General features: G+C 34.6%; 1 protein-coding gene across 2 annotated transcripts in view; it reads left to right on the top strand.

Moving 5' to 3' along the window:
- The first annotated feature begins 5,749 nt into the window (after positions 1-5,749).
- The window catches only part of LOC128231789 (cytoskeleton-associated protein 5-A-like), a 48,923-nt gene continuing 28,970 nt past the window's right edge, over positions 5,750-25,702 (top strand). For both annotated transcript variants that reach the window (XM_052944985.1, XM_052944986.1), the window contains exons 1-9: positions 5,750-5,904; positions 9,188-9,245; positions 9,592-9,785; positions 15,448-15,654; positions 21,947-22,118; positions 22,769-22,919; positions 23,875-23,960; positions 24,223-24,336; positions 24,806-24,910. In XM_052944985.1, the coding sequence (XP_052800945.1) occupies positions 9,189-9,245; positions 9,592-9,785; positions 15,448-15,654; positions 21,947-22,118; positions 22,769-22,919; positions 23,875-23,960; positions 24,223-24,336; positions 24,806-24,910 (1,086 nt within the window). In that variant the 5' untranslated portion in view covers positions 5,750-5,904; position 9,188. The remainder of the gene's footprint in view (positions 5,905-9,187; positions 9,246-9,591; positions 9,786-15,447; positions 15,655-21,946; positions 22,119-22,768; positions 22,920-23,874; positions 23,961-24,222; positions 24,337-24,805; positions 24,911-25,702) is intronic.

The raw sequence follows: 25,702 nt of genomic DNA on the forward strand, positions 1-25,702 counted from the left end.
AAACTGATACAAGTTTAGTCCATCGTGAGCAAACTGCCAAACTGGTACAAGTTTTAGTCCTACTGGTACAATTTTAGTCCATCGTGAGCAAACTGCCAAACTGGTACAAATTTTAGTCCTACTGGTACAAGTTTAGTCCATCGTGAGCAAACTGCCAAACTGGTACAAGTTTTAGTCCTACTGGTACAATTTTAGTCCATCGTGAGCAAACTGCCAAACTGGTACAAGTTTTAGTCCTACTGGTACAAGTTTTAGTCCATCGCTAGCAAACTGCCAAACTGATACAAGTTTAGTCCATCGCTAGCAAACTGCCAAACTGGTACAAGTTTTAGTCCTACTGGTACAAGTTTTAGTCCATCGTGAGCAAACTGCCAAACTGGTACAAATTTTAGTCCATCGCTAGCAAACTGCCAAACTGGTACAAATTTTAGTCCTACTGGTACAAGTTTTAGTCCATCGTGAGCAAACTGCCAAACTGGTACAAATTTTAGTCCATCGCTAGCAAACTGCCAAACTGGTACTCTGTACTCTGTGTTTTACTGTCCGTCCCAAAGCTGTTACTCAAAGAATCAATGTCTTATAAGACTGTTGTAACTTGTTTGTCCTTTTTTACCTTTTAAGTATTTTGCACTTACTGACAAGATGACAGAAAGTTGTGTCTGTTGGGCTTGTCCAAATACTGAAGTTCCATGTGTGTTGTCCTTAATGGCGGTACGCATGTGTAGGATATTGTGTATGCATCGATACAATAGGGACAAATAAAGTTATCGATGTATTGATCCAAATCAATTGCTTCGTGCGACGTATAGCCCTTTAGTAATGCTTAAAGGATATAAATGAGTACATCTGTACTTACAAATAGTACTAACAAAAGTAAATGGTTTGATGTGACGCAGTTGCAGAACCAATTGTTTTGTTTAAGTACATACTAATATTATTTTAGTTGTTTAGGGAATGGTTAAATATTGTAAGCATGTACTTACAAAAATAAATGGTTTGATGCGACGCATTTTAATGGACTACAATACATTTTGTAAGCTAGCCACTGACTGGGTTAGCCACTGTTTATATCTACCGCTTCACCTGATTAAAATCAATAACGGCTGACGTTTGATTCCTGAAATAAATGTATTTGAAAACTTGAGAAACAATGCCTCCTCATTGGACAAAATATACAGTTGACCACTAAATTTAGTAAACGACATTCGAAGTAGGCCAGTCACTGTCTATATCTACCTCTTCATCTTAATACAATCGATAATGCCTGACATAGATGTATTGGAACACTTGAGAAATACCTTCTCATTGGACTAAATATAATGTTGACATTAAAGTTAGTGTTCGATATTATGTTTTGTATACTACTCTGTTTCAATTTATCAATTCACCTGGTTATAACGGCTGACTGCTGATTTACCAAATTGAATGTACGATAGATTTGAAAAAAAATACTGCCATTTCTAATATTGATAAAACATAATATTATTGGCATGTGATTCCATCATTGTTTTCTGTAACATTCAGTTACCTACAGTAGAAGTTTACATCATCGTACAGTGATATGTTGGATAGGGTTTCAATGTCTACATGCGCCTATTGGATGCACTATAGCTTCACCCAACCCCATGCAGTATAAAAAGGATTTTAGAAACCGAAAGGGGAATTGATCCTTATCCTTGATTGAGGTGTAGAGCCATATAATTTAGCCCCCAAGAAGTGTTTTTTGTGACAACGATGAATAGCATTCGATTACACAAAAAAAGAGAAGAGAAGAAAGAAAGGACAGCCCAGGTTATATGGGGGCCGACTGGGCTCGGTGCGCATCCCCTTAGTTCAATTGTAACAAATCCCCCCCCCCCCCGCAAAGGTGGCTTAGAGCCTCGAATTATACCATCATCAGTTTCGACGATAACAAAAGCCAATCGAATTAGTGCGATCAACTGGAATTGTTCTCATTCTCGTTTCCTCTACGATGGATACGTTTATGCGATATCCATTGGAGGTCCCGTTACGTCAGGTTTGGCACAGAGAATAAACTATCTTGGAAAATTGTGATTATAAAATGGCCTTCAGGTTCAAGGCTATATGGACTCTATGCCACCAATATCCCTCGCCCAGGAGGATTTTATGCATAGTCCATCGCATGCTTCTTTTGAACTTTTTTACCTTGACGTTACCACGCTTACGTTTGATTGTTCGAATCCGAGGAAAGTAGGAAAATAAGAGAGATAATTGAAAAATAAAACACTTGAAGCTGAATGGAAGTAATAAGCTAAAATTATCTAAATAATAACATTGTTTTCTTACAAAAGATGGCAAGTTTTAAAAGGTTATCTGGATTAGTACGATACATCAATATTTCAATGTACTTGAACGTGCATAGAAAACACTATGAAAATAATATTGTAACTGTAAAATGTGAACATTTAACTTAGAAAATGAAATTCATCTCCTTGCGAGTTACACGGGGTACAAGTTTTAAATTCTCTTGCAATAGTATCAAATCTTTCTCAATTGGGAGCTTGTGAGTCATACTTCTAAATTTCAGCGGCAAAGAGTTAAAGCAAAATCGGCAGGTTGAAATATGATTCAAAACAAATCCTCTGTTTATAAATCTTATCAGTAAGACATTCACGAGAACTTCATGTTGTACTGCTCTTATTTTGAATGATATGTGATCACGCAGTCTTCATTATGATTTATCCAATAATGAGACAATCCAAGATTATTCGAATTATTTCAAACAATGCAAATTCAGTCGGAACTTCGTTATATTATTTATGAGTGTATCCAGTGTGTCATGTTTAGAGTAAACAATTTCAGCCCAGTTATTAACAACTTTGCTTATACTTCGGACACCGAGTTCTGCTACATCTGGGAGTAAGATTACTATATTACTGGTCCCAGGCTACATTCGTACATGCATGAGGCCACGTTTATGTTTACTCTGTTTTTCATATCCAGACACTGCTCAGGATTTTAACTTGAAAGCAGTTAAAATTGAAACAAAAAAAACAATAACAATAACAACAACAAGGAACTGACAGCTGTAGCACATTTAAATCCCCGACCACCGATACTGATATTGGAAAATACATTGACAGGTTAAGTCCAAAAAAAGCAACTGGTATAGATCTGATTCCTCCCAAAATCACCATTGCTGTCAAAGATGCTTTACAGGTTCCCATCCTAAACATAGCCAATGAAATTATTGACCAAGGATCATTTCCAAATAGTCTTAAGCTAGCACAAGTTACCCCCATATTCAAGAAAGATGACCCCTTTATTGAAAAGAACTATAGACCAGTCAGTATTTTACTATCAATGTCAAAATTATATGAACGGGTCATAAGTGAGCAACAGATTAGTCATTTTGATAACATTTTTCATCCTTTCCTGGCAGCATTCAGAACAACATTTGGATGTCAAACTACCCAGTTAAGGCTGGTGGAAGACTGGGAAAAAGCCCTTAATGAGAACAAATATGTAGGCGCAGTTCTAATGGACCTCTCAAAAACATTCGACTGCCTGCCCCATGATCTCATCATAGATAAGCTTAATCCATACGGTCTCTCAGCCCCAGCATGTAAACTTATGCACAGCTATCTTACAAACAGCAACGTGTCAAACTTGGTCACCAGTGAGTGGGACTCCATCCTGAAAGGATCCACAAGGATCAATATTAGGGCCTTTAGTTTTTCAACATCTCCCTAAACTCTTCTACTTTATCAATAATGCAGCTTTGTATAACCATACAGATGACAACACTCTTTCTGTGTGTGATAACAATCCTGATGTTGTTAAGACCACTCTTGGAGAAGAAAGTAACATTTTGATAAACTGGTGTACTTCCAATCATTTGGGCTAATCCTGACAAATTTCAGGCAATTTCAGTTGGCTCAAGGTCTGTTCAAGAAATAAAACCATTCAATATACTTAATCACACCATTGTTTGTGAAGAGCAAGTGAAACTTTTAGGTGTTGAGGTAGATAGTTTATTAAATTTTGATGCCCAGATTTCTAAAATGTGCAAAAAAGCTGCTAAGCAATTGAATATTCTTCAAAGACTAAGCAAATTCTTGACAACCAATACTAAGCTTATTATCTTAAAATCTTTTATCAGATTAAATTTCAACTACTGTCCTGTCGTTTGGCATTTTTGTAGCAAGACCAACACAGAAAACTTGGAAAAGATTCAATACAGAGCTTTAAAAATTGTTTTTAATGATTACACCTCAACTTACGAAAATCTTCTTCATAGAGTTCAATTGCCAACATTAAATTTGAGCAGGGTCAGATACATTGCTATTGAAACTTACAAATGTCTGTATGGTGTCTCACCAGAATATGTTGAAAACCTTGTAACTTTTAAGACATGTAATTTTAATCTGAGATACGAAAACTGTGTAGACGTTCCATCAGTAAGAACTACTAAATATGGGAAAAACTCTTTCCGCTTTGAGGCCAGTCAGGTATTGAACAGGCCCCCCGCCCAAAGGAAATAAGGGTCTCCCAAAACTACTTGGAATTTACAAGGCTGATCTGCACCTGGACAGGTCCCTCTTGTTAATGTTCAATGCGTAAATAATATATTTTTGCTTTAAAAATTGGAGAAATTGAGATTTATAAGATGTTTCACTGAATATCTTTAATCCTTTGTCTTAACGGAAATTGAGTTTTGTTTTCAGTGGGATGGCTTACACCCACTGAACAAGATATGGCATTCAAATACCAGAAAAGATTCCATCGGACTTCTTTGACTAAAATAACAACTTATTAAATTAAATTACATAGGCTAATATCTAATTATGATTGTTCAAATGTATATAACATCTGTCGAACACATACAACTACTTGTGTTTTTATTTCGGCAAGTATTTTGTTTAGGTGTTACGACTTTACTTTTTCAATTAACATTCTTTTACAGTGTTAGGTGTAATATCAAAATAACATGATACATATCATACCTCCCCTAAGCAATACTTTCAGAGGATTTTTCCTTTCATGCTAGATTAATTATAAGTTTTTACAAACTACACATCGATGTACAAAGCTGTTTTTTTTTTTCCTTTAATAGTTTGCTACTGTATATGATTACCCTTTAAGTTATACTTTTGAAACAACTAACCATTTTACAGTGGTATATCAACTAGTGGAACCGTGCGCGTGTGGACTGGTCGTACAGCCGGGAAAACTTGTTGGTATTATCACTGTTCTTGATGCTCTAATCCTATTTTCCTATTTGTATTTGTATGCTAGCTCCAATATGTGTTCATTTTAACATATATACTTTTATTTCCAGGTCACAAGCTCATTGTTATTTTATTTGATATGTTATGTATGTCCGTTATTCATGTCGGAAAATAGCTCATTGATCTAATGTTTCTTGTTAACACAAACCCGATTTTAAATAAAGATTCTTGTATCTTGTAATTGCTGAAATATTACTTTTACCATTGACCCGGCTGTCAAAATGGAGTAGAATTTTATAACTATAAAATCATGTTATCATTCGGCAACAAACAACCAATTTTCAGACTTCCACGGGTTATGATGTTTCAATATTAACACCGGAAACTGTTATTTCTTCTTTAATAACACAAGCAAACTTTTTTGTATTTACATCCTCAACGAAGGCAGATAACTGTGGTATTGGACAATATTTCGTGTTGTGTGCTACTTAACGTACCGATCATATGTTTTCGTTATAACTAGATCTTTCTAGTCACATGACACTCTCAAACTAAGATCGACCAATGAAATACAGTGTTACATTTGTGTTTCAAAAACTTGGAATGAATAATTCCAAAATGACAAATGCATCAAAAATATATTGATTAGAGCTGTTTCTATACTTGTACATGCATATCTATTAAGAAATTTATTCATAAGACGAGAAAAAAGGTACAGATTATGCGTTAATTTATATCAGTCCCGGTCATCGAAATTAGACTTTCTGATGAACAAGCTACATTGTAGCAGTACTGTACAGTAGCAGTGTCACCAATGCTTGGCTTCAATCTTTGTAACATTAAACAAGCCCTGCTGTTTTCCTGCAGTCCTTGACAGCATGTGACATTTCATTCTTATAGTTTAACATAAATGTCATGTTCACCATGGACCTATAAATCATGGACTGGCAACTGCAACAGATCGGTGAAACAATAAGAAATAATAATTTACCCAAAATCCTTAGCGCACGCTCGGATAATTCCGCCAAATCTCTGATCGGTGATTAACAGCGATCTTCGGTTATTTCCGCCATTTCTGCTAATAATGCCTTGTTCGTTATAGATATAATTATACTTAATAACTGTGATCTTAATCAGATTCAATTGGACTATTATCAACTCAAATGAAAGTACAGGGCATTTGAGTCAATTTTAATTAATGTTGCCAATCCATGGTTTATAGGTCCATGTGTTCAATAATGAAATAGCCTCTAGAGTTTGTTTATCCCCAACGTACGAAATACAGGTGGTTACCAATTACCGGTGTAATCCGAAAAATTTGAATATCTAGTTCAGGAAGAGCACTTCCGGTATTCTTTGTTTTCAATATCTCTTGGTATATGTCTATATGAAACTTTTGATAAAAATGTAGTTCCTAAGGGTGGTCTAAAATAATAGATGTGTTTTACGGGATTCTTCCAATCCCTAACGTCTAAACGGGAATGTGCAAAAAACGGGGGTGTTTAAAAAATATTGAAATTGTTTTAAGTGAAGTATTTTATGGTTGAAATTGATCATAAAGAGTTATATTCATATTTTACCATGTAAGTGAAATGTTATTTTGCACTAAACAAGCATTTAATGCATTAAAACAAGTTGTTTACCTTTCCAATAAAACGAAAGTTGACTGACACAGAAAACAATTATGCGAAGGGGAACAACTCGATACAATCGTAATAACTCGGCCTCCTCCGACAAAGCTTCGAGATAGACCTCGTTATACAATTGTAACAACTCGGCCATGGCCGAAATGTTCCGAGCGATTTAAAACTGTGCCCTGAAGCCTTGCAGGTGCCCTTCATGTATATATCGTTACGTATTGACAGAATGAAATGAAAAAAAGCCGTCAAACTCATAATTATAAGTTGGATATTTATTTTTTGTGTACGGAACTAATATAAAATAACATTATCTGGTAATATTTCTTGTTTTTTTTATATTTTATAGACGCTATATGCTTTAACCCGGAATCCTGATCGGAACAACTACCCACTTTTGATACTAAACAATTTGTACGTGAAGGATTTGCCATATCAAAAATCTAAAAAAATCCGTCAACGTACAATTATTTGGACTATTCCTAAGGGTAAAAAAAACATTTGTTATATCAAAATTCATTGGAAACATTATTTTTGAACTTCTTCAATTCATATATGTTACAATCAATGAATAAATTTTGAATAATTCACAAACAAATTTTGACAGTCGGCATCCATCTTGTTGATTACGTCATCATTGAGCATGTGCTTTTTGGGAGCACTGCCACTCAACTAAACTTCTGACATTTTAATATTGAATTTCAGAAATGGTGGAGGGACCCTTTGATAAGGGTAAAATAACATTGTTTTGGTAAAAATGGGGAAAATATTAGCATAATTATTTATTTATTGTTAAAAAAATTTCATTCGTTTTATTTAACTAACTTATCTACATTCCCATGAATGGCACTGTATTGCTATATTTGATAAATGTAACCTCCAAAAAAAAAAATTCTTTTTGTTTTAGGGCAATATGGTAAACTATAATTCTATACCCAGACCTGCCAACATTGCTGACATAATAACTTTAGCTTACAAACTGGAACTTTAATGCAGTAGCTACATTTCCCATGATTCCACCAGTATTTGGTAACTGAAAAATCCAAGATGGCGGCCACGGTCGGTAAACAAAAGGCAACTAGAAATCAATAATTGTGTTCTCTGGTATACAAAACTTATTGTTACTGATGACAAAATGATTTTTCTTAAATATGAGTGAAATTTAAAGAAGCTTGCATGTAACTTGGCCAAAATTCCATTGGATAGTTTCTTAATACACCGGTAATTGGTACATCCAGGATATAACTTGGTTTTGGATGATATTTGACACAATCACTGAAAGTTTTAAGTTTTAGCCTTAATATAACTTGTGTTTAGGATTAAGGCTAAGGTTGTTCCTCTGAATCACTCCATTTGACCATAGGCTTCTGTCAAGTCTTAGAATGATGCTCTTAGAAACTTGAAACATTCAGAGATACCGTCTCAGTGGCCTAGTGGTTAAGGCTTCCACCTACAGACCGGGATGTAGTGGGATCCATCCCTGGCTGCTTCATACAGAAAGGCGTTAAAATTTGGTACCAATAGCTCCTTTGCCTGTCGCGCCACATTTAAAGTGTAGTGCTTAGAAAAGTGGTGTACTCAGAACTGGTTTAACCCAGGAAAGTTGTGCCCCGTGTATCGGTGCTTTACAACAAGCACGTGAAAGAACCAAGGGATCTCTTCCAAAAAGAGCTAGGGTATCGCACCCGCACTTTCTTGTATCCCACCACTGTTTCCTCCGCGTGCTGTCCCTTCAGCAAAACAAACGACCCGTTGGAAATAAGTTCTTGCACTTTCACGGGTTATCCTTGACTGCAAGGTCTTAAGAAATACATACATACAGAGACTCTGGTAAATTTGATTAGTAAATAGTAGAATGTATGGAACATGCTTCTTTACACAGACTATTTGCCGGTCTTGACCAATTTTGACCATGCGGGATCGATTTCAGTAACAGCAAATGGCTTAAAGATATGTCTGAATGTTTTTCATTTGTCTTATTATTTCAGTCCAAATTGGTTTAGTCAGTAAAAATGTTTGTCCTTCAAACATACCCAAATAGGCAGCGGATATCCTTGAGGGCAATAACTCGCTCTGTGTCTTTTGAATTGGCTGATTCGTTACATCGTTGATAAGTCAACTTAGCAGTCTTTTTCTAATATGAACAACTGTCACAAAATATCAACAGTGACATGCTTGATTAACTGCAGAGACTGAGTGCTATGCTTACATCATTTTAAACAATTATTATGGAAAAAAAATTGTTGCAAATGTCGAAAGCATATCATAAAATCTTGCAATATCCTGGATCTGATCAAGTTCATTTTTATTTGTCTCTCTTTTATTGAAATAAAAAAAAAATCCTTCTTTTTCTTGCAGAATGGGAGATGATAGTGAGTGGATGAAATTGCCAACGGATGAAAAAGTGCAACATAAGGTTTGTTTTTTCAATTTCTTGTGTTCTCTTTTACTTACTTTAATTTTCACAAATTTGTTTCTATTCTAAAATAACAGAGCCTTAACAGCTCTTTAGTGACAAGAAATCACTGGTCTGGCCAAATAAAAATTGTTTGGTTAGGGTAACATCCTTTTCCACCTGATTATAAAAACGGTAGGGTTGGTGCCTATTTCGTAGTTTGGGTCGGTAACCCGAACTAAATCTATTTTTCTGTAGGCCTGACTGCAATCCTAAGATACCTTTCAATAGCATTATTAAGTCAGTTACTCGACTATTTACTGAATCAATGTTGAATACTGATTATTCACTTATTCACTCGATCCAGGTATGGAAAGCTAGGCTGGCAGGCTATGAGGAGGCCATCAAACTCTTCAAGTCGATTGATGATGAGAAGAGTCCGGAGTTCTCCAAGTTTGCCCCATTCGTTCGCAAGTTTGTTGTCGACAGCAATGCTGTGGCTCAAGAGAAAGCAATGGAGGCCACAGTCGTTTATGTTGAAAAAGCTGCTGTTGCAACAAAGTAAGTACTTGTTTATGATGATTAATTGAAGCTGCCTTAAGAAATAAACTGTGACAAGCATCACATGGCAGTAGATATTTATGCCCTTAAGAAACCCCCAAACTATTTGACCTAGAGTCTTGAAGCCTTAGGGAATGTTGTTGTGATAATGAAGCTGTGCACATGGAGTTTTTGTTTGTAGCTGCACATAGAAAGGAAAGTTATGGACCTTCAATTACAAAAAGTTGGCACTTTCAAACTTGTGTTATTTAAAACTCAATAACTATTGAACCTAGAGTCTTGAAACCTTAGGGAGTGTTGTTGAGCTGATGAAGTTGTGCACCTGGGTTTGCATTTGCAGCTGCACATACATGTAGTTAGCGGTGATTTATGCCACTTCAATTACCAAGATATGGCATTTTTGAACCAGGGATGTCCGTTTTCTTCTTTTCAGCTAATTTCCTTTTTTTTAGCCACAGCACTTTATTAAAATTGTTGCCTTTTATATGATCAACTCCAAAATGATTTTGTATATCGTGTCACTGTGACAGGATAGAGATACTCCGCAGGGTTTCCGCCAGGAAATTCATAAGGCATGTCAGGAGGGGAGGGCTCTGGAGGGGTATCCCCTCCAGTCGATTTTTTTTATATTTTCGTAATCAAAATGGTGCAATTACCTGCGTTTTAAACAAGTTAACAGTTATGTTCTTATGATTTAGAATTACCAACTCAAGTCCGATTTACATTAAAAATATTTGCGAAAAGGTTTAATTGTTTCTCTTCATTTATTATTGATATTTCTCAAGTATTCCAACAAAATAATATCAACGATATTGACTGACTCATGTTTCGTTTAGTGCGGGTATTATTTATATTGACACCGTAAATGTGTAAAACACGCTGTCTGCATGCTGGAACAAAAAAGAGCCCGGAGCAAAGCGACTGCTCGTGGGTGTATTTAAAGCTGCAACAGCTAATAATTTTAAAGCCGGGTCGGCTAAATATTAACTAAAAGGGAATGTAATGTGTATTTTCAGATTTATTTATCTTTTTTCTAAATAAATTAAAAGAACGATAAAATAATCAAAGTATAATAATAAGCAACACAAAATATAACTTTACATAAAACTTAAGATGGGAACATGACTCAATTACATACAACGACATAGCTTAACACTTGTTAACACAGTTATTTTACAATCAAACAAAGAGCTGGTGTTCCTCTCTCGCCCACTCGCACACCATCTTCTCCGCCTCCGTCTTGGACACATAATTCATGTAACCGAAATAAGTTAACACTTATTGTTCACTTTGCAATCATAGGTGATTATAGGGATGAAGGTCGCAATTATGACAGTGGCGTTTTTCACACAATCCCATTTTGATAAAGAATAGGAGGAGTTTGGTTATTTGCACCGTCGATTCTCACCGACACGCCTTCATGCTGTCGTCAATCCTGAATGGCTGATACAAATGCCATAATAGTCCCAACACGCTTTCTGGCTGTAAGTCAACCATTGCAATCGCAGCAAAACTGTGTATTGTCAAAACTGATGATTGTTTTGGTAAGGCTTGTCGCTGCGCAGATTAAAGCATGTCGGCATAATTAACGCATGTCGGTATTAGCCTTGCCAGCGGAAGGCACGTCGGGCCTGACAAGCCATAAAAGCCTGGCGGAAATCCTGCTCCTATTTCATTCTGGTTTCCCTTTTTTTTACAAATTGGGTTGGCATCCCTGACATGTGCTATTCGTAACTTTAGAACCATTGGACCTAGAGTCATGAAATGTTGTTAAGAGGATAAAGATTTGCACCTGTGGTTTTCCCACTGCACTTAGTGGAGTAATGGCCCGTTATTTAGCAAAAAATGGCATTTCTGTACTTGTGTTGCTCAAAACTATATGACCAAAGTCATGAAAGCTTAGGAAAATGTTGAGGGGGTGGTAGAGTTGTGCACCTGGAGTTTTGTTTCCTGCTGCAAAGTAATGGCCGTTGAAGTTTCTTGACTTGTGTCTATCAATACTTCAAAACTATTTCACCTAGAGTAATGAGACTTGGGGAAATGTTGTTCAGGTTATGTAGTTGTGTACCTGAATTTTTTTGCTTATACACATAGTAAGTCCAGAGTTATGACTTTTGAATAGGCAAATATGAGTATTTTTAGCTCGACTAAGTATAAGGAGAGCTGTACTGTCAGCATCACACCTTGGTTTAGATTTTGCATATTAGCACCTTCAAGTCATCATCTCAGCAAATACATCATTTATTTCATTGAAACTTAAGATATATGTCCCCAGCTATCCAACTTACCTAAGTAATAAGTTAGATAACACTGATGTGAAAGGTAAGCAAATTATGGGCCATTATTACAACTTAGAAATTCTGGTGAAGGATTTGCATGTTAGCACACATAGTCATCACAGCAAATGCTATATGTATTGCATTGAGACTTAATTATATTTTTGTTCTGATAATGTTGTGAACAGTTAAATTGCTTTATTGTGCATATATTATAAGTTTACAACATAAATATATATGTATCAATAACAAGAACTAATGTTTTGTTGAATAATCTATGCGCTTGTTTTTAGCTCACCTGAGCACAAAGTGCTCAAGGTGAGCTATTGTGATCGCCCTGTGTCCGTCATCCGTCGTAATCGTCCGTTGTCGTCAACAGTTTGACTGTTAACACTCTAGAGGTCACAGTTTGGGCAATATCTTAATGAAACTTGGTCAGAATGTTACTCTCAATAAAATCTTGGACGAGTTCGATATTGGTTCAGCTGGGGTTAAAAACTAGGTCACCCGGTCAAATTAAAGGAAAAGCTTGTTAACACTATAGAAGTCACATTTATGACTGTATCTTCAGGAAACTTGGTCAGAATGTTAATTTTGATAATCTCTAGGTCAAGTTCGAATCTGGGTCAAGTGTGGTCAAACACTCGGTCACCTGGTCAAATTGAAGGAAAAGCTTGTTAAAACTCTAGGCCCCAATTTCTCGAAACTTCTCAAGCTTAACAGGCTTAAGTAGCTTTTAATATTTCAATTACTCAAAATACATACTTGAATGGAATTTTGATAAATGAAAAATGGTTTAATTTAACTAACATATAGATAATTCCTATCTAAAGTATAAAAACTCTTAATGAAGTAAATATTATCCAAATTATTGAAAACCAAAAATAGTGAGTTTAGCTTAATCCGGTTATAAGGAACTTAAGAAGTTTCGAGAAATTGAGGCCTGAGGTCTCATTTACGACTGTATCTTCCTGAAAGTTGGTCAGATGTTTATATTGATTAGCTCTAGGCCAAGTTCGATCTTGGTCATGTGCAGTCAAAAACTAGGTCACCAGGTCAAGTAATAGAAAAAGCATGTTAACACTCTAGAGGCCACATTTATGACCATATGTTCATGGAACTTGATCAGATTGTTATTCTTGATGATCTGTATTGGATTAGATGAGCGATACAGGGCCTTCAGGGCCCTCTTGTTGTTTTTTTAACTGTTATAGATGTATAATTCAGTTTAAAGACTCATACTTTAAATAATTAAATATTTTCATACTTTCTGCATACATCGTTATATTCAATGATGGACATCAACTACAGGGAATTTATATTCATTTCAAACTGCTGAGGTGGTCAAACCATTTTTCCAGGTTATTTGCAGAACCTTAAAAATCTAAAATATACACAATGCTGTTTTACATATTGAAATAGTTTAGTACAGGTTAATTGTCAGATAACTGTAATAATTTAATAGTTTTAAGTAAACTCAATCTGTTTCGTTTACCTTCTTATGTTTAAAGTAGGAATCATTTATTTGTACTGTAAATGCTTGTATGATATTCAGTATTAGGTAAATTAATATACTTGTGTTTGTTATTATGAGTTTTTTCAAACATTAAAATATTAAATTTGCTTTGCATTGCCTTAACCTTACTTGTTATGCACCTTAATAATCTAATTGGTGTAGTCAAAGTCATAGTATGTCATATAAAATGAATTTTGCCTTTGACACTTGTTTACCTAAGGAAAAATGTACTGCATTAGCAGTTTCTGAAGTTGATAACATACCTAGAGCCCGTCCAAGGCAGTGCCTTATTTCATATTACAATGATACTCCACCCTCCAACCTACGTAAACGGCGAAGGAAGATAACTCATGCAAATTATGGCCCTTTATTAGTATGCATGTAACAAAATTTAAGTAAATATCTCAGCAAATAAATCTGTATTGCATTGAAACTTTAAACATGTGTCCCCAACTATCCACCTACTTCATTAATCAAGTTTCATCATGCATATTATGCAAATAATTGCCCTGTCAATAACTCTGCTTTTTAATGTATTGTATTGAATCTCTGTATAGTTAAGTATGATAACTCTATCTTGCATTTAATGCATACTTTGCCCCTTTATATTTTACTTGTAAGGTTTTGGATGTTATCTTTTTTAACAGTAATCATTGCACGTTTTACCAACATTTTGCAAACAATAAAATGAAAAGCAGCAGAATAGTTGAGCTAGACAACAGATGGTCCCAAAATCAGCAAGTACAGAATTTCCTCAAAACAAGCCTAAAATCTCAATGTGAGCTAGTATGTGGCTGAAAGTACGTAAATTTACATAATTAAAGGAATAAACAATCATTTGCTGTCTCAGCGCATTATAGTTTCCCAGTTTAATAAGTGTAGAATGGTTTTTCTGAACACCTTGCAAGTCATGTGATTGTTTCACAGACTTAATAGTCAATAAGCATTTTGGTACTTGCTGTCATTTTCAGCAGAGTTATCCACTTTCAAAAGTTCACACCGTCTACTGTTTCTGTGATGTTTTGCAGCAGAATTCCACTTTATTTTATTGTCCCTTCTTCCAGGAAGCCAAGTCACGTGATGAGTACAGACAAATATACCAACGCTTTTTTTTAAACTTACTGGGATTTAAGATGGTAGACAACCCCAGTAAATTTCGAATTGGAAAAATGCGCAAAAATTGTGAGAGATGCATTTTGTCATAAGCTATATGATACATAAGTAAATAAGGTTCAATCTCTTGTGCTAAATGGTATCAATTTGATGTAAGTTTTTGACAATTTTCTCTTTTTCTTGCAAATGTAGTGTCTAGTCCCTATTCATGCCAAAGCCTAAAAAAAATACATTTGGTTCTGGTTACCCGACCCTACGTATGGAATAGGTGCCGACCCTACCTGTTTTATAGTCAGTTTGGAAAAAAAATAAAATGAAAAAACAAAAAAACGTTTTTTTTTAAATTGCTTTTCAATATGTAGTTTAAACCTTAAATGCTTATACAGAAGATAGCTTTAACACCATTCTCCAATGATGAAAATGATATTCTTATATAAAGCCTAATAAATAAAAAAAATAAAAAGCCTACCTACCCTACCTATTTTTGAAGAGGATGTAACCCTAACCAAACAAATTTTTTTTTTGCCCAAACATGTAATTTTGGATGTATTCAAATTAAAAGTGACCATCTTAAGCATTTACTTCTATGAAGGCAGAAGGATGCTAATGTCAGTGTTCATGAGGGCAGAAAGGTGCTACCTTAAAAGGACAGGGTGCAGCACCCTTCTATTACTCTGCAGCTAAAACCTTAGAAAAAATAATTATGCAGGTAAACATATCAGCACGTTTAATGCTTATAATGATATCGTAATGGCAGGGTGGCCCATGAAGTGACCCAGGGTATTGTCACCAAGTGCCTGAGTGCAAGCAAACAGAAGACAAAGGAGTATGGTAAGGAGATCATCATGCTGTACATCGAGGCCGAGAAGCAGGACGTTGTGTCCGAGGTAGTCATTGAGGGCTGGACAAACAAGAACCCAAAGGTGGTTGCCGCCTCCGTCCAGGTGATGAAGGAGGCTCTCAGGTATGCCCACACTGTACAACTTAGCTCACCTTTTATGCTCACTTGCTTACATGAAGCCTTATTCAACATGTGTGTCTTTAAAGAGACATATTAAACATGTTTGTTTTTAAAGAGACATATTAAACATGTTGGTCTTTAAAGAGACATACTAAACATGTTTGTTTTTAAAGAGACATATTAAACATGTTGGTCTTTAAAGAGACATATTAAACATGTGTTTCTTTAAAGAGACATATTCAACATGTGTGTCTTTAAAGAGACATATTCAACATGTGTTTCTTTAAAGAGACATATTAAACATGTTTGTTTTTAAAGAGACATATTAAACATGTTGGTCTTTAAAGAGACATACTAAACATGTTTGTTTTTAAAGAGACATATTAAACATGTTGGTCTTTAAAGAGACATATTCAACATGTTGGTCTTTAAAGAGACATATTAAACATGTTGGTCTTTAAAGAGACATATTAAACATGTGTTTCTTTAAAGAGACATATTCAACATGTGTGTCTTTAAAGAGACATATTCAACATGTGTTTCTTTAAAGAGACATATTAAACATGTTTGTTTTTAAAGAGACATATTAAACATGTTGGTCTTTAAAGAGACATATTAAACATGTGTTTCTTTAAAGAGACATATTCAACATGTTGGTCTTTAAAGAGACATATTAAACATGTTTGTTTTTAAAGAGACATATTAAACATGTTGGTCTTTAAAGAGACATATTAAACATGTGTTTCTTTAAAGAGACATATTCAACATGTGTTTCTTTAAAGAGACATATTCAACATGTGTTTCTTTAAAGAGACATATTCAACATGTGTGTCTTTAAAGAGACATATTAAACATGTTTGTTTTTAAAGAGACATATTAAACATGTTTGTTTTTAAAGAGACATATTAAACATGTTGGTCTTTAAAGAGACATATTAAACATGTTGGTCTTTAAAGAGACATATTAAACATGTTTGTTTTTAAAGAGACATATTCAACATGTGTGTCTTTAAAGAGACATATTAAACATGTTTGTTTTTAAAGAGACATATTCAACATGTGTGTTTTTAAAGAGACATATTAAACATGTTGGTCTTTAAAGAGACATATTAAACATGTTGGTTTTTAAAGAGACATATTAAACATGTTTGTTTTTAAAGAGACATATTCAACATGTGTGTCTTTAAAGAGACATATTAAACATGTTTGTTTTTAAAGAGACATATTAAACATGTGTGTTTTTAAAGAGACATATTAAACATGTTTGTTTTTAAAGAGACATATTAAACATGTTTGTTTTTAAAGAGACATATTAAACATGTGTGTTTTTAAAGAGACATATTAAACATGTTGGTCTTTAAAGAGACATATTAAACATGTTTGTTTTTAAAGAGACATATTAAACATGTTGGTCTTTAAAGAGACATATTAAACATGTGTGTTTTTAAAGAGACATATTAAACATGTTTGTTTTTAAAGAGACATATTAAACATGTTGGTCTTTAAAGAGACATATTAAACATGTTTGTCTTTAAAGAGACATATTAAACATGTTTGTTTTTAAAGAGACATATTAAACATGTTGGTCTTTAAAGAGACATATTAAACATGTGTGTCTTTAAAGAGACATATTAAACATGTTTGTTTTTAAAGAGACATATTAAACATGTTGGTCTTTAAAGAGACATATTAAACATGTTGGTCTTTGAAGAGACATATTAAACATGTATGTTTTTAAAGAGACATATTAAACATGTTGGTCTTTAAAGAGACATATTCAACATGTTGGTCTTTAAAGAGACATATTAAACATGTTGGTCTTTAAAGAGACATATTAAACATGTTTGTTTTTAAAGAGACATATTAAACATGTATGTTTTTAAAGAGACATATTAAACATGTTGGTCTTTAAAGAGACATATTAAACATGTTGGTCTTTAAAGAGACATATTAAACATGTTGGTCTTTAAAGAGACATATTAAACATGTTGGTCTTTAAAGAGACATATTAAACATGTATGTTTTTAAAGAGACATATTAAACATGTTGGTCTTTAAAGAGACATATTAAACATGTTTGTTTTTAAAGAGACATATTAAACATGTGTGTTTTTAAAGAGACATATTAAACATGTTGGTCTTTAAAGAGACATATTAAACATGTTGGTCTTTAAAGAGACATATTAAACATGTTGGTCTTTAAAGAGACATATTAAACATGTTTGTTTTTAAAGAGACATATTAAACATGTATGTTTTTAAAGAGACATATTAAACATGTTGGTCTTTAAAGAGACATATTCAACATGTTGGTCTTTAAAGAGACATATTAAACATGTGTGTTTCTTTAAAGAGACATATTAAACATGTTGGTCTTTAAAGAGACATATTAAACATGTTGGTCTTTAAAGAGACATATTAAACATGTTTGTTTTTAAAGAGACATATTAAACATGTGTGTTTCTTTAAAGAGACATATTAAACATGTTGGTCTTTAAAGAGACATATTAAACATGTTGGTCTTTAAAGAGACATATTAAACATGTTTGTCTTTAAAGAGACATATTAAACATGTTTGTTTTTAAAGAGACATATTAAACATGTTGGTCTTTAAAGAGACATATTAAACATGTTGGTCTTTAAAGAGACATATTAAACATGTTTGTTTTTAAAGAGACATATTAAACATGTTGGTCTTTAAAGAGACATATTAAACATGTTTGTTTTTAAAGAGACATATTCAACATGTTGGTCTTTAAAGAGACATATTAAACATGTTTGTCTTAAAAGAGAAATACTAAAAATATTTTGTCTTTTGATTGAGATTTATTTTCTATGAAAGCATGCCTACATGAACTGGAAGTAAGGAATACAACTCTAAAAGATGAAAGTTGAGTAATTACTGACAACTTTTGCACACTAACAGAAATCATACGTGTAGAAAGTAACTATTGATGATATTATTATTAAAATGATATATGTAAAATCAGTTAATTGTTATTCAGTATTTTTGAAAAGTCAATTTTGCTTTGGAAAAATAGACAGTGAAAATAGTCAAGGTACCACTTTTTTGACTGGATCCTGCAATGACTCGAGTATTATGCAAGCTGGGATTCTCATTTTATCATTCCATCTTATTTGATATATAACTGTCTCAGGTATAAAATGTGTGCACATTGTTATGTGACAAGTTGATGTGGAGGCAGCTTGTGGAAGTAATATATGTCATTCACAGCTGTTGGACTGTTTACAATGTATATATTTTTCAATGATTTTTAGCTCCACTGGCCGAAGGCCATGGAGCTTATGTCGTCACAGATTGTCCGTCGTGAGTGTGTGCGTGCGTGCGTGCGTGCGTAAACTTTTACTTTAAATGACATCTCCTCTGAAACTGATAAGCGGATTTTGACAAAACTTCACAGGAATGTTCCTTTGGTGGTCCTTTACCAAAATTGCTCAAATGGTTCCGGTCCATTGCACAATATGGCCGCCAGAGCTAAAAATAGCAAAATCTTTAAACGACATCTCCTCTGAAACGGTTCGGCAGATTTTGATGAAACTTGACAGTAATGTTCCTTGGGTGGTCCTTTATTAAAATTGCTCAAATGGTTCTGGTCCATTGCACAATATGGCCGCCACAGCTAAAAATAGCAAAATCTTTAAACGACATCTCCTCTGAAACGGATAGGCAGATTTTGATGAAACTTGACAGAATTGTTCCTTGGGTGGTCCTTAACCAAAATTGCTCAAATGGTTCCGGTCCGCTGCACAACATGGCTGCCAGGGCAAAAAAATAGAAAAACCTTTAAAGAACATCTTCTCAGAAACCGATGATCAGATTTTGATGAAACTTAACAGAAATGTTCCTTGGATGGTCCTTTATCAAATTTGCTTCAATGGTTTCGGTCCACTGCACAAGATGGCCCCCAGAGGTAAAAATAGAAAAACCTTTAAACGACTTCTCCTCAGAAACCGATGATCGTATTGCAATGAAACTTGACAAAAATGTTACTTGGGTAGTCCTTAACCAAAATAGCCCAAACAGTTCTGGTCTGCTGCACAACATGGGCACCAGACCTAAGAATAGAAAAAAACGTTAAACTACATCTTCTCAGAAACCGATTATCAGATTTTGATGAAACTTTACATAAATGTTCATCGGGATGCCCTTTAACCAAAATTGCCCAAATGGTTCCGGTCCGCTGCACAACATGGCAGCCAGAGCTAAAAATAGGAAAAACCTTTACACCACTTCTCCTCAGAAACCGATGATCAGATTTTGATGAAACTTGACAGAAATGTTCCTTGGGTGGTCATTAACCAAAATTTGTTAAATGGTTCCAGTCCACTGCACACCATGGCTGCCAGAGCTAAAAAATAAAAAAAACTTTATACGACTTGTCGTCGAAACCAATGACCTTTTTTCGATAAAACTTGACAGAAATGTTTGTTTGGTGCTCCTTTTCTCAAATTGCCCAAATCATTTCGGTCCACTGCACAACATGGCAGCCAGAGCTATTAAAGTAAAAAAAAAAAATTAAATGACTTCTCCTCAAAAATTGCTGATTGTATTTCTATGAAACTTGACGAAAATGTTCATTAGGTGGTCTTTGCTTGAACCTTTTGGCCAGTGGAGCACAGGCACTGATGTGCCTCTTGTTTGTTAGAATGAATAGAAAAAAGTGTCAGATCTTCATAAAAATATGTCTTTTGTCTAGGTTACTTTATATATATATTTATATATATATATATATATGTAAAATAATTCTCTGACATGGTTAGAAACATGATATACTTTAATTCAAATAAGTCCACTGTGGCTTTGTTTTTCTCTCTTGTAAGACAAAGTGCTGAAGGTGAGCTATTGTGATCTGTCTTTGTCCGGCGTCTGTCCGTCAGTCCGTCCATCAGTCAGTCAGTCAGTCAGTCTGTCTGTCAACAATTGCTTAAAAAACTTCTCGTCTAACTACCTGGCCAAATTCAATGAAGCTTCACAGGAAGCTTCCTTGTGAGACCCTCTACAAAAATACAACAAGGGGTCACGATTGCAACAACAACAACTACAAAATGGCCGACTTCCTCTTTTGCTTTAAAAAACATCTCCTCTGAAACTACCTGTCCAAATTTAATGAAACTTTACAGGAAGCTTCCTTGGGTGACCATCTACAAAAATTCAACAAGGAGTCTCGATTGCTCAGTAACAACAACAACAACAGCAACAACAACAAAATGGCTGACTTCCTGTTTTGCTTTAAAAAACATCTCCTCTGAAACTACCTGTCCAAATTCAATGAAACTTTACAGGAAGCTTCCTTGGGTGACCCGCTACAAAAATACACCAAAGGACATGATTGATCAACAACAACAACAGCAAAATGGCCAAAATGTTAAAATCTGATAGTTATGTAATGTTTGCTCTTGAAACAAGGGCAGTAAGTCTTGCTATATGGTCTCCCTTTTTGTTGGAGATTCCACTACTTTCATTTTTAGTACCAAAGGAATAGATTTTAAATTTTATTAAGTCTTCAACATAGTCACTTAATGGTAATTATTGTTCAATTTTAAGTTCATAGATCCAAATAATTATTTTACACTTAATTCTTTAGAAGAAATTTCATTTTTACATAATAATAAATTTAATAATCGACAGGATTTCGTTCAGATGCCTGCATACTGACAGGACTTGGTGATTGACTGCACACTGACAGAATTTGATTCTCATATTTGCACAATGACAGGATTTTCAGTGATTATCCTGGCAACATGTTTGATCAGTATGTTTTTCAATACAGCAAATATCAAGCTTTATTGATTACAAAGGTTAAACTCTTTTACTCAGGTGAGCGATTTAGGGCCAATATGGCCCTCTTGTTGCTATTAGTCACCTTGAGAACTCATTGCTAAGCGGCTTAATGGTCATGTTGGATAATATCATAGTTAGGCTTACAAAAAGGCTCCTTGTACTCCCCTGTTGGCTAGAATTCGGCTTCTTCGTGGAGAGCTCTATTTTGAATTGTGTTGTTGCACTACAAAAATCTGCATCAAATTTGAACTATAACATGCATATGGAATTCCTGAAGGTGGGGCTTTACCTTTAACGATCTGTTTCTATTGGCTTACTATTCTATTTTAAAGCAAATATGATTTTAAAAATCAAGTCATCAGTTTAGTAAGAAGTGGATTTATGTGGTACTCTCAACTAGAGCTCTGCCTACATACTGCTCGCCCTGTATCTATCATTCAACTTATGAGATCATAGTTTATATCTGGCAGAATAATTTTCTTTTCTGGTTTCCAGGGATTTTGGTAACAAGATAGTTCAGATCAAGCCGATGGTGAAGTTTCTTCCCAAGCTCCTAGAAGACCGAGACAAGAATGTACGCGATGAGGCCAAGGGCCTGGTGGTTGAAATGTACCGCTGGGTGGGGGCAGCCATCAAACCAAAACTAGTGGACTTCAAACCTGTACAGGTACACAGTCACACACACAATATTTATCCCATATACCCTTGTCATTGATGTATAACCCAAAAGGCAACGTTAAGTTATCTTTTGTAAAATCACAAGTTGTTTATCTAATTTTTACCGAACATTTTTACATAGTTTTTATATATAGCCAGACAATTATTCACTCAGAACTCATTGCTGTTGAGTTATCAAAATTGGACCAAATTAACCTTTACCACTCCAAATGTTTAACCCATGAACAACAAACAATTTTGTAACATGCTAGCAAATGTCAATGAGCATTCTAACATAAGTACAAAAACCAACACAAATTGCCAGACTCTCTAGCAAACTTAACACTGTCTACTCTCAGGTAGTCTGTTTGGGCATAATGTTTCCAGTAGTTTTGTTAACCATTTCAATGCCAATGATCACATGTACTGTTATCTTTTTTGGTATGTGTTTATATATAAACAGCAGATTAATTGAAAAAGATACATCATGTGAGAGTCAGCAGTATTAATAAATAGTGGCTTTCATACAAATTTTGATACATATGTGTACAAAATGAATGAAACACTAGTTTTCTGTCCTTGAATGATTTTGATATTAAAACCTGAGGTTTTCTAAACTTGTACATGTTTTTCACCTGTACATTAATATTTACATTCTAGGTTGCAGAGCTAGAGGCCGAGTTTGAGAAGCTAGCCGGCGAGAAGCCTCATCAGGCACGCTTCCTGCGCTCCCAGCAGGATCTTAAGGCCAAGATGGAGGAGAAGGCAGCCATGGCGGAGGCAGGTGTTGATGAAGAGGAGGAGGATGAGGGTAAACTAATGAACATTGTTTGGCTTAATATCAATGCATATCAGGGCTCCTAAAATCTGACAATATGCTTTTTTTTTGTCCACGCCTGGTTTGACAGGCCAGGACCGCGAAAGATTTCAAATTTGTAGCATCCCTGATACATTTGTTCATCTGACGTATTGATATGCTTTTAAAATGATCTTAGGGCTATTTCAGTAAAACATACAACACCTGGGGGGAAGGCATATTTAAATAGTATATAGGTGGGTGTCTTTTTTTGCTAATTTTGACCCCACTCAGGTAAATTTGCTTCTGTAGGGGGGTGGCATAATTTAAAAGTGCCTTCCCCCCGGTGGTTTATATGTTTAAATTGAATAGCCCTAACTAAGCTATTTCTTTTTTATTTCTTTAAAAATGAATTCTCTACAGATTAAAGATTTTTGAAATTACTAGATGCTACTTCTGAAACTCCTGTAGTTGAAGGATTTGGTGTTAAAGCAGCAGAATATTCGTTGATGCAAATGTCAAAAAAATAAACATGATTTATGTACAAAAAAAATGAGAACGATGATTTATTCCTTCTTTTTAAATCGGGGATTTCGTTGTCCTGTAGCTATTAATTGAAAAAAACATTAAAAAGGCTTATATTTTTAATCTGTATACATATCATATGCTTTTTTTGTTTTGATCATTAAAGTCAAATGAGTTATTTATCATCATTCATTAAAATCAGACCCTATTTTTTTATGAATCTTTATTGTGCCCTTCTTTTGTCATATGCTTCAAAAAGGGTAGATGGTGCTTTATCAATGTTTACCTCAATCTAAAAATTTCAGTTTTGTATCAAATGATTTAAATGAAAAACTAATTGGTGTCAACACTTAAGTCTCATTTGATTATTATGGTGTCAGTGTACAGAATGAGTTACTATTAGAGTGTGTTGAATGGTTGAGCCAATTGTTTTTGTTATTCACAGAAGCTGGTGAGGATGTCGATCCCTATGACCTTCTTGAACCAGTCAACATCCTGGCTGCACTGCCCAAGGACTACTATGACAAAATTGTGAGTGTTGGATGTGATGAAGGCGGAAAAGTGATACAAAATCTTGATACAGCTATATGTACCTAAGCAGTTCACACATTCATTTATTAAAATTTGGTTAATGGGTTTTAGGTTAAATCAGGCATTAAAAATACCATTTTTATCCAGAAAAGCAATCTGGGGTTGCTAGCACATTTCTGTTAATAAGTGTGATATTTCACAAGCATAAAGAATTCACTTTACATGTATGCTTATATTTATCCCTTTGCCTGACTCTTAACAGGAGGCTAAGAAGTGGCAGGAGCGGAGAGAAGCCCTGGAAGCTGTACAAAAGCTCTGTGAGAACCCAAAAATAGAACCTGGAGACCACGGGGCCCTTGTCAAAACGCTCATGAAGGTAAGATCTGTTGTCATGGTGACATTGTTGTTAATCACAAGTCATTAGTCTTTTGCACTACTGGTTAGAGAACATTTGTCTGGCAGTTTTAATGAGGAACATAATTTTAAGCTTTTCAGCAAAGAATACTTCTAACTCATAAAACTCTTACTTTTGATTGTTGTCTAAAATTGTAATGTCAGTAAGGTACTCCTAATTGGGATACCAATTAATAAGCCCCAATTTATGCTCACTAAGAAGCAGTATCATATTCATACATATATAAAGTTACACTTTTTAGTTTATCTGCTTTCCCTTCTTTTCTGTCCACATGTTCTTTTTTCCATTAGCCAAAAATATTTGACAGTGACGGCTCTTTGAATTTGACTAATGTGTACCAATTGTCACGAAATGATTTTTTCTAAGATAAGGACAGGCATTTTTCTTGTTTACAAATATTTGTTATTCATGTTTTTTTGGTTGTAAACAGGTTGTAGGCAAGGATTCTAATGTAATGTTGGTTGTCCTGGGAGGCAAGTGTCTGGCCAGTCTTGCCATGGGACTCAGGAACAAGTTCAGCCCTTATGCTGCACAGGTAAAACTGCTTTACAATTTATTAAATGATATAATATCGAGTCACTGTTTTCATTTCAGATTAAAAACATTTTTTTAGCTCTGACAACTGATTTTTAGCTCGACTATTCGAAGAATAAGGAGAGCTATACTACTCACCCAAGCGTCGGCGTCACCCCTTGCTTAAGGTTTTGCGTGCAAGCACACATAGGTAAATATCACAGCAACTACTTGAGGTATTGCATTGGGACTTTATACAACGGTACTTGACCATCCAACCTACTTAATTAACCAAGTTAGATAACGCTAGTTTGCATTTAATGCAAATAATAGGCCTTTATTATTTGACTTAAAAATTCTGGTTAATGTTTTGCGTGCAAGCACACATAGGTTAATATCTCAGCAACTACTTGAGGTATTGCATTGGGACTTGATACAATGGTACTCAACCATCCAACCTACTTAATTAACCAAGTTAGATAACTATAATTTGCTGCATTTAATGCAAATAATAGGCCTTTATTATTTGACTTAGAAATTCTGGTTAAGGTTTTGCGTGTAAGCACACATAGGTTAATATCTCAGTAACTACTTGAGGTATTGCATTGAGACTTTATACAATGGTACTCAACCATCCAACCTACTAAATTAATCAAGTTAGATAACTCTAGTTTGCATTTAATGCAAAATAATTGCCCTTTATTATTAGACTTAGAAATTCTGGTTAAGGTTTTGCATGTAACCACTTTTAAGTCAATACCTCAGCGAATACATCATGTATTGCATTGAAACTTTACACACAGGCTTCCAACCA

Source organism: Mya arenaria, chromosome 4, assembly GCF_026914265.1.
Source record: "Mya arenaria isolate MELC-2E11 chromosome 4, ASM2691426v1".
Taxonomy (NCBI): Eukaryota; Metazoa; Mollusca; class Bivalvia; order Myida; family Myidae; genus Mya; species Mya arenaria.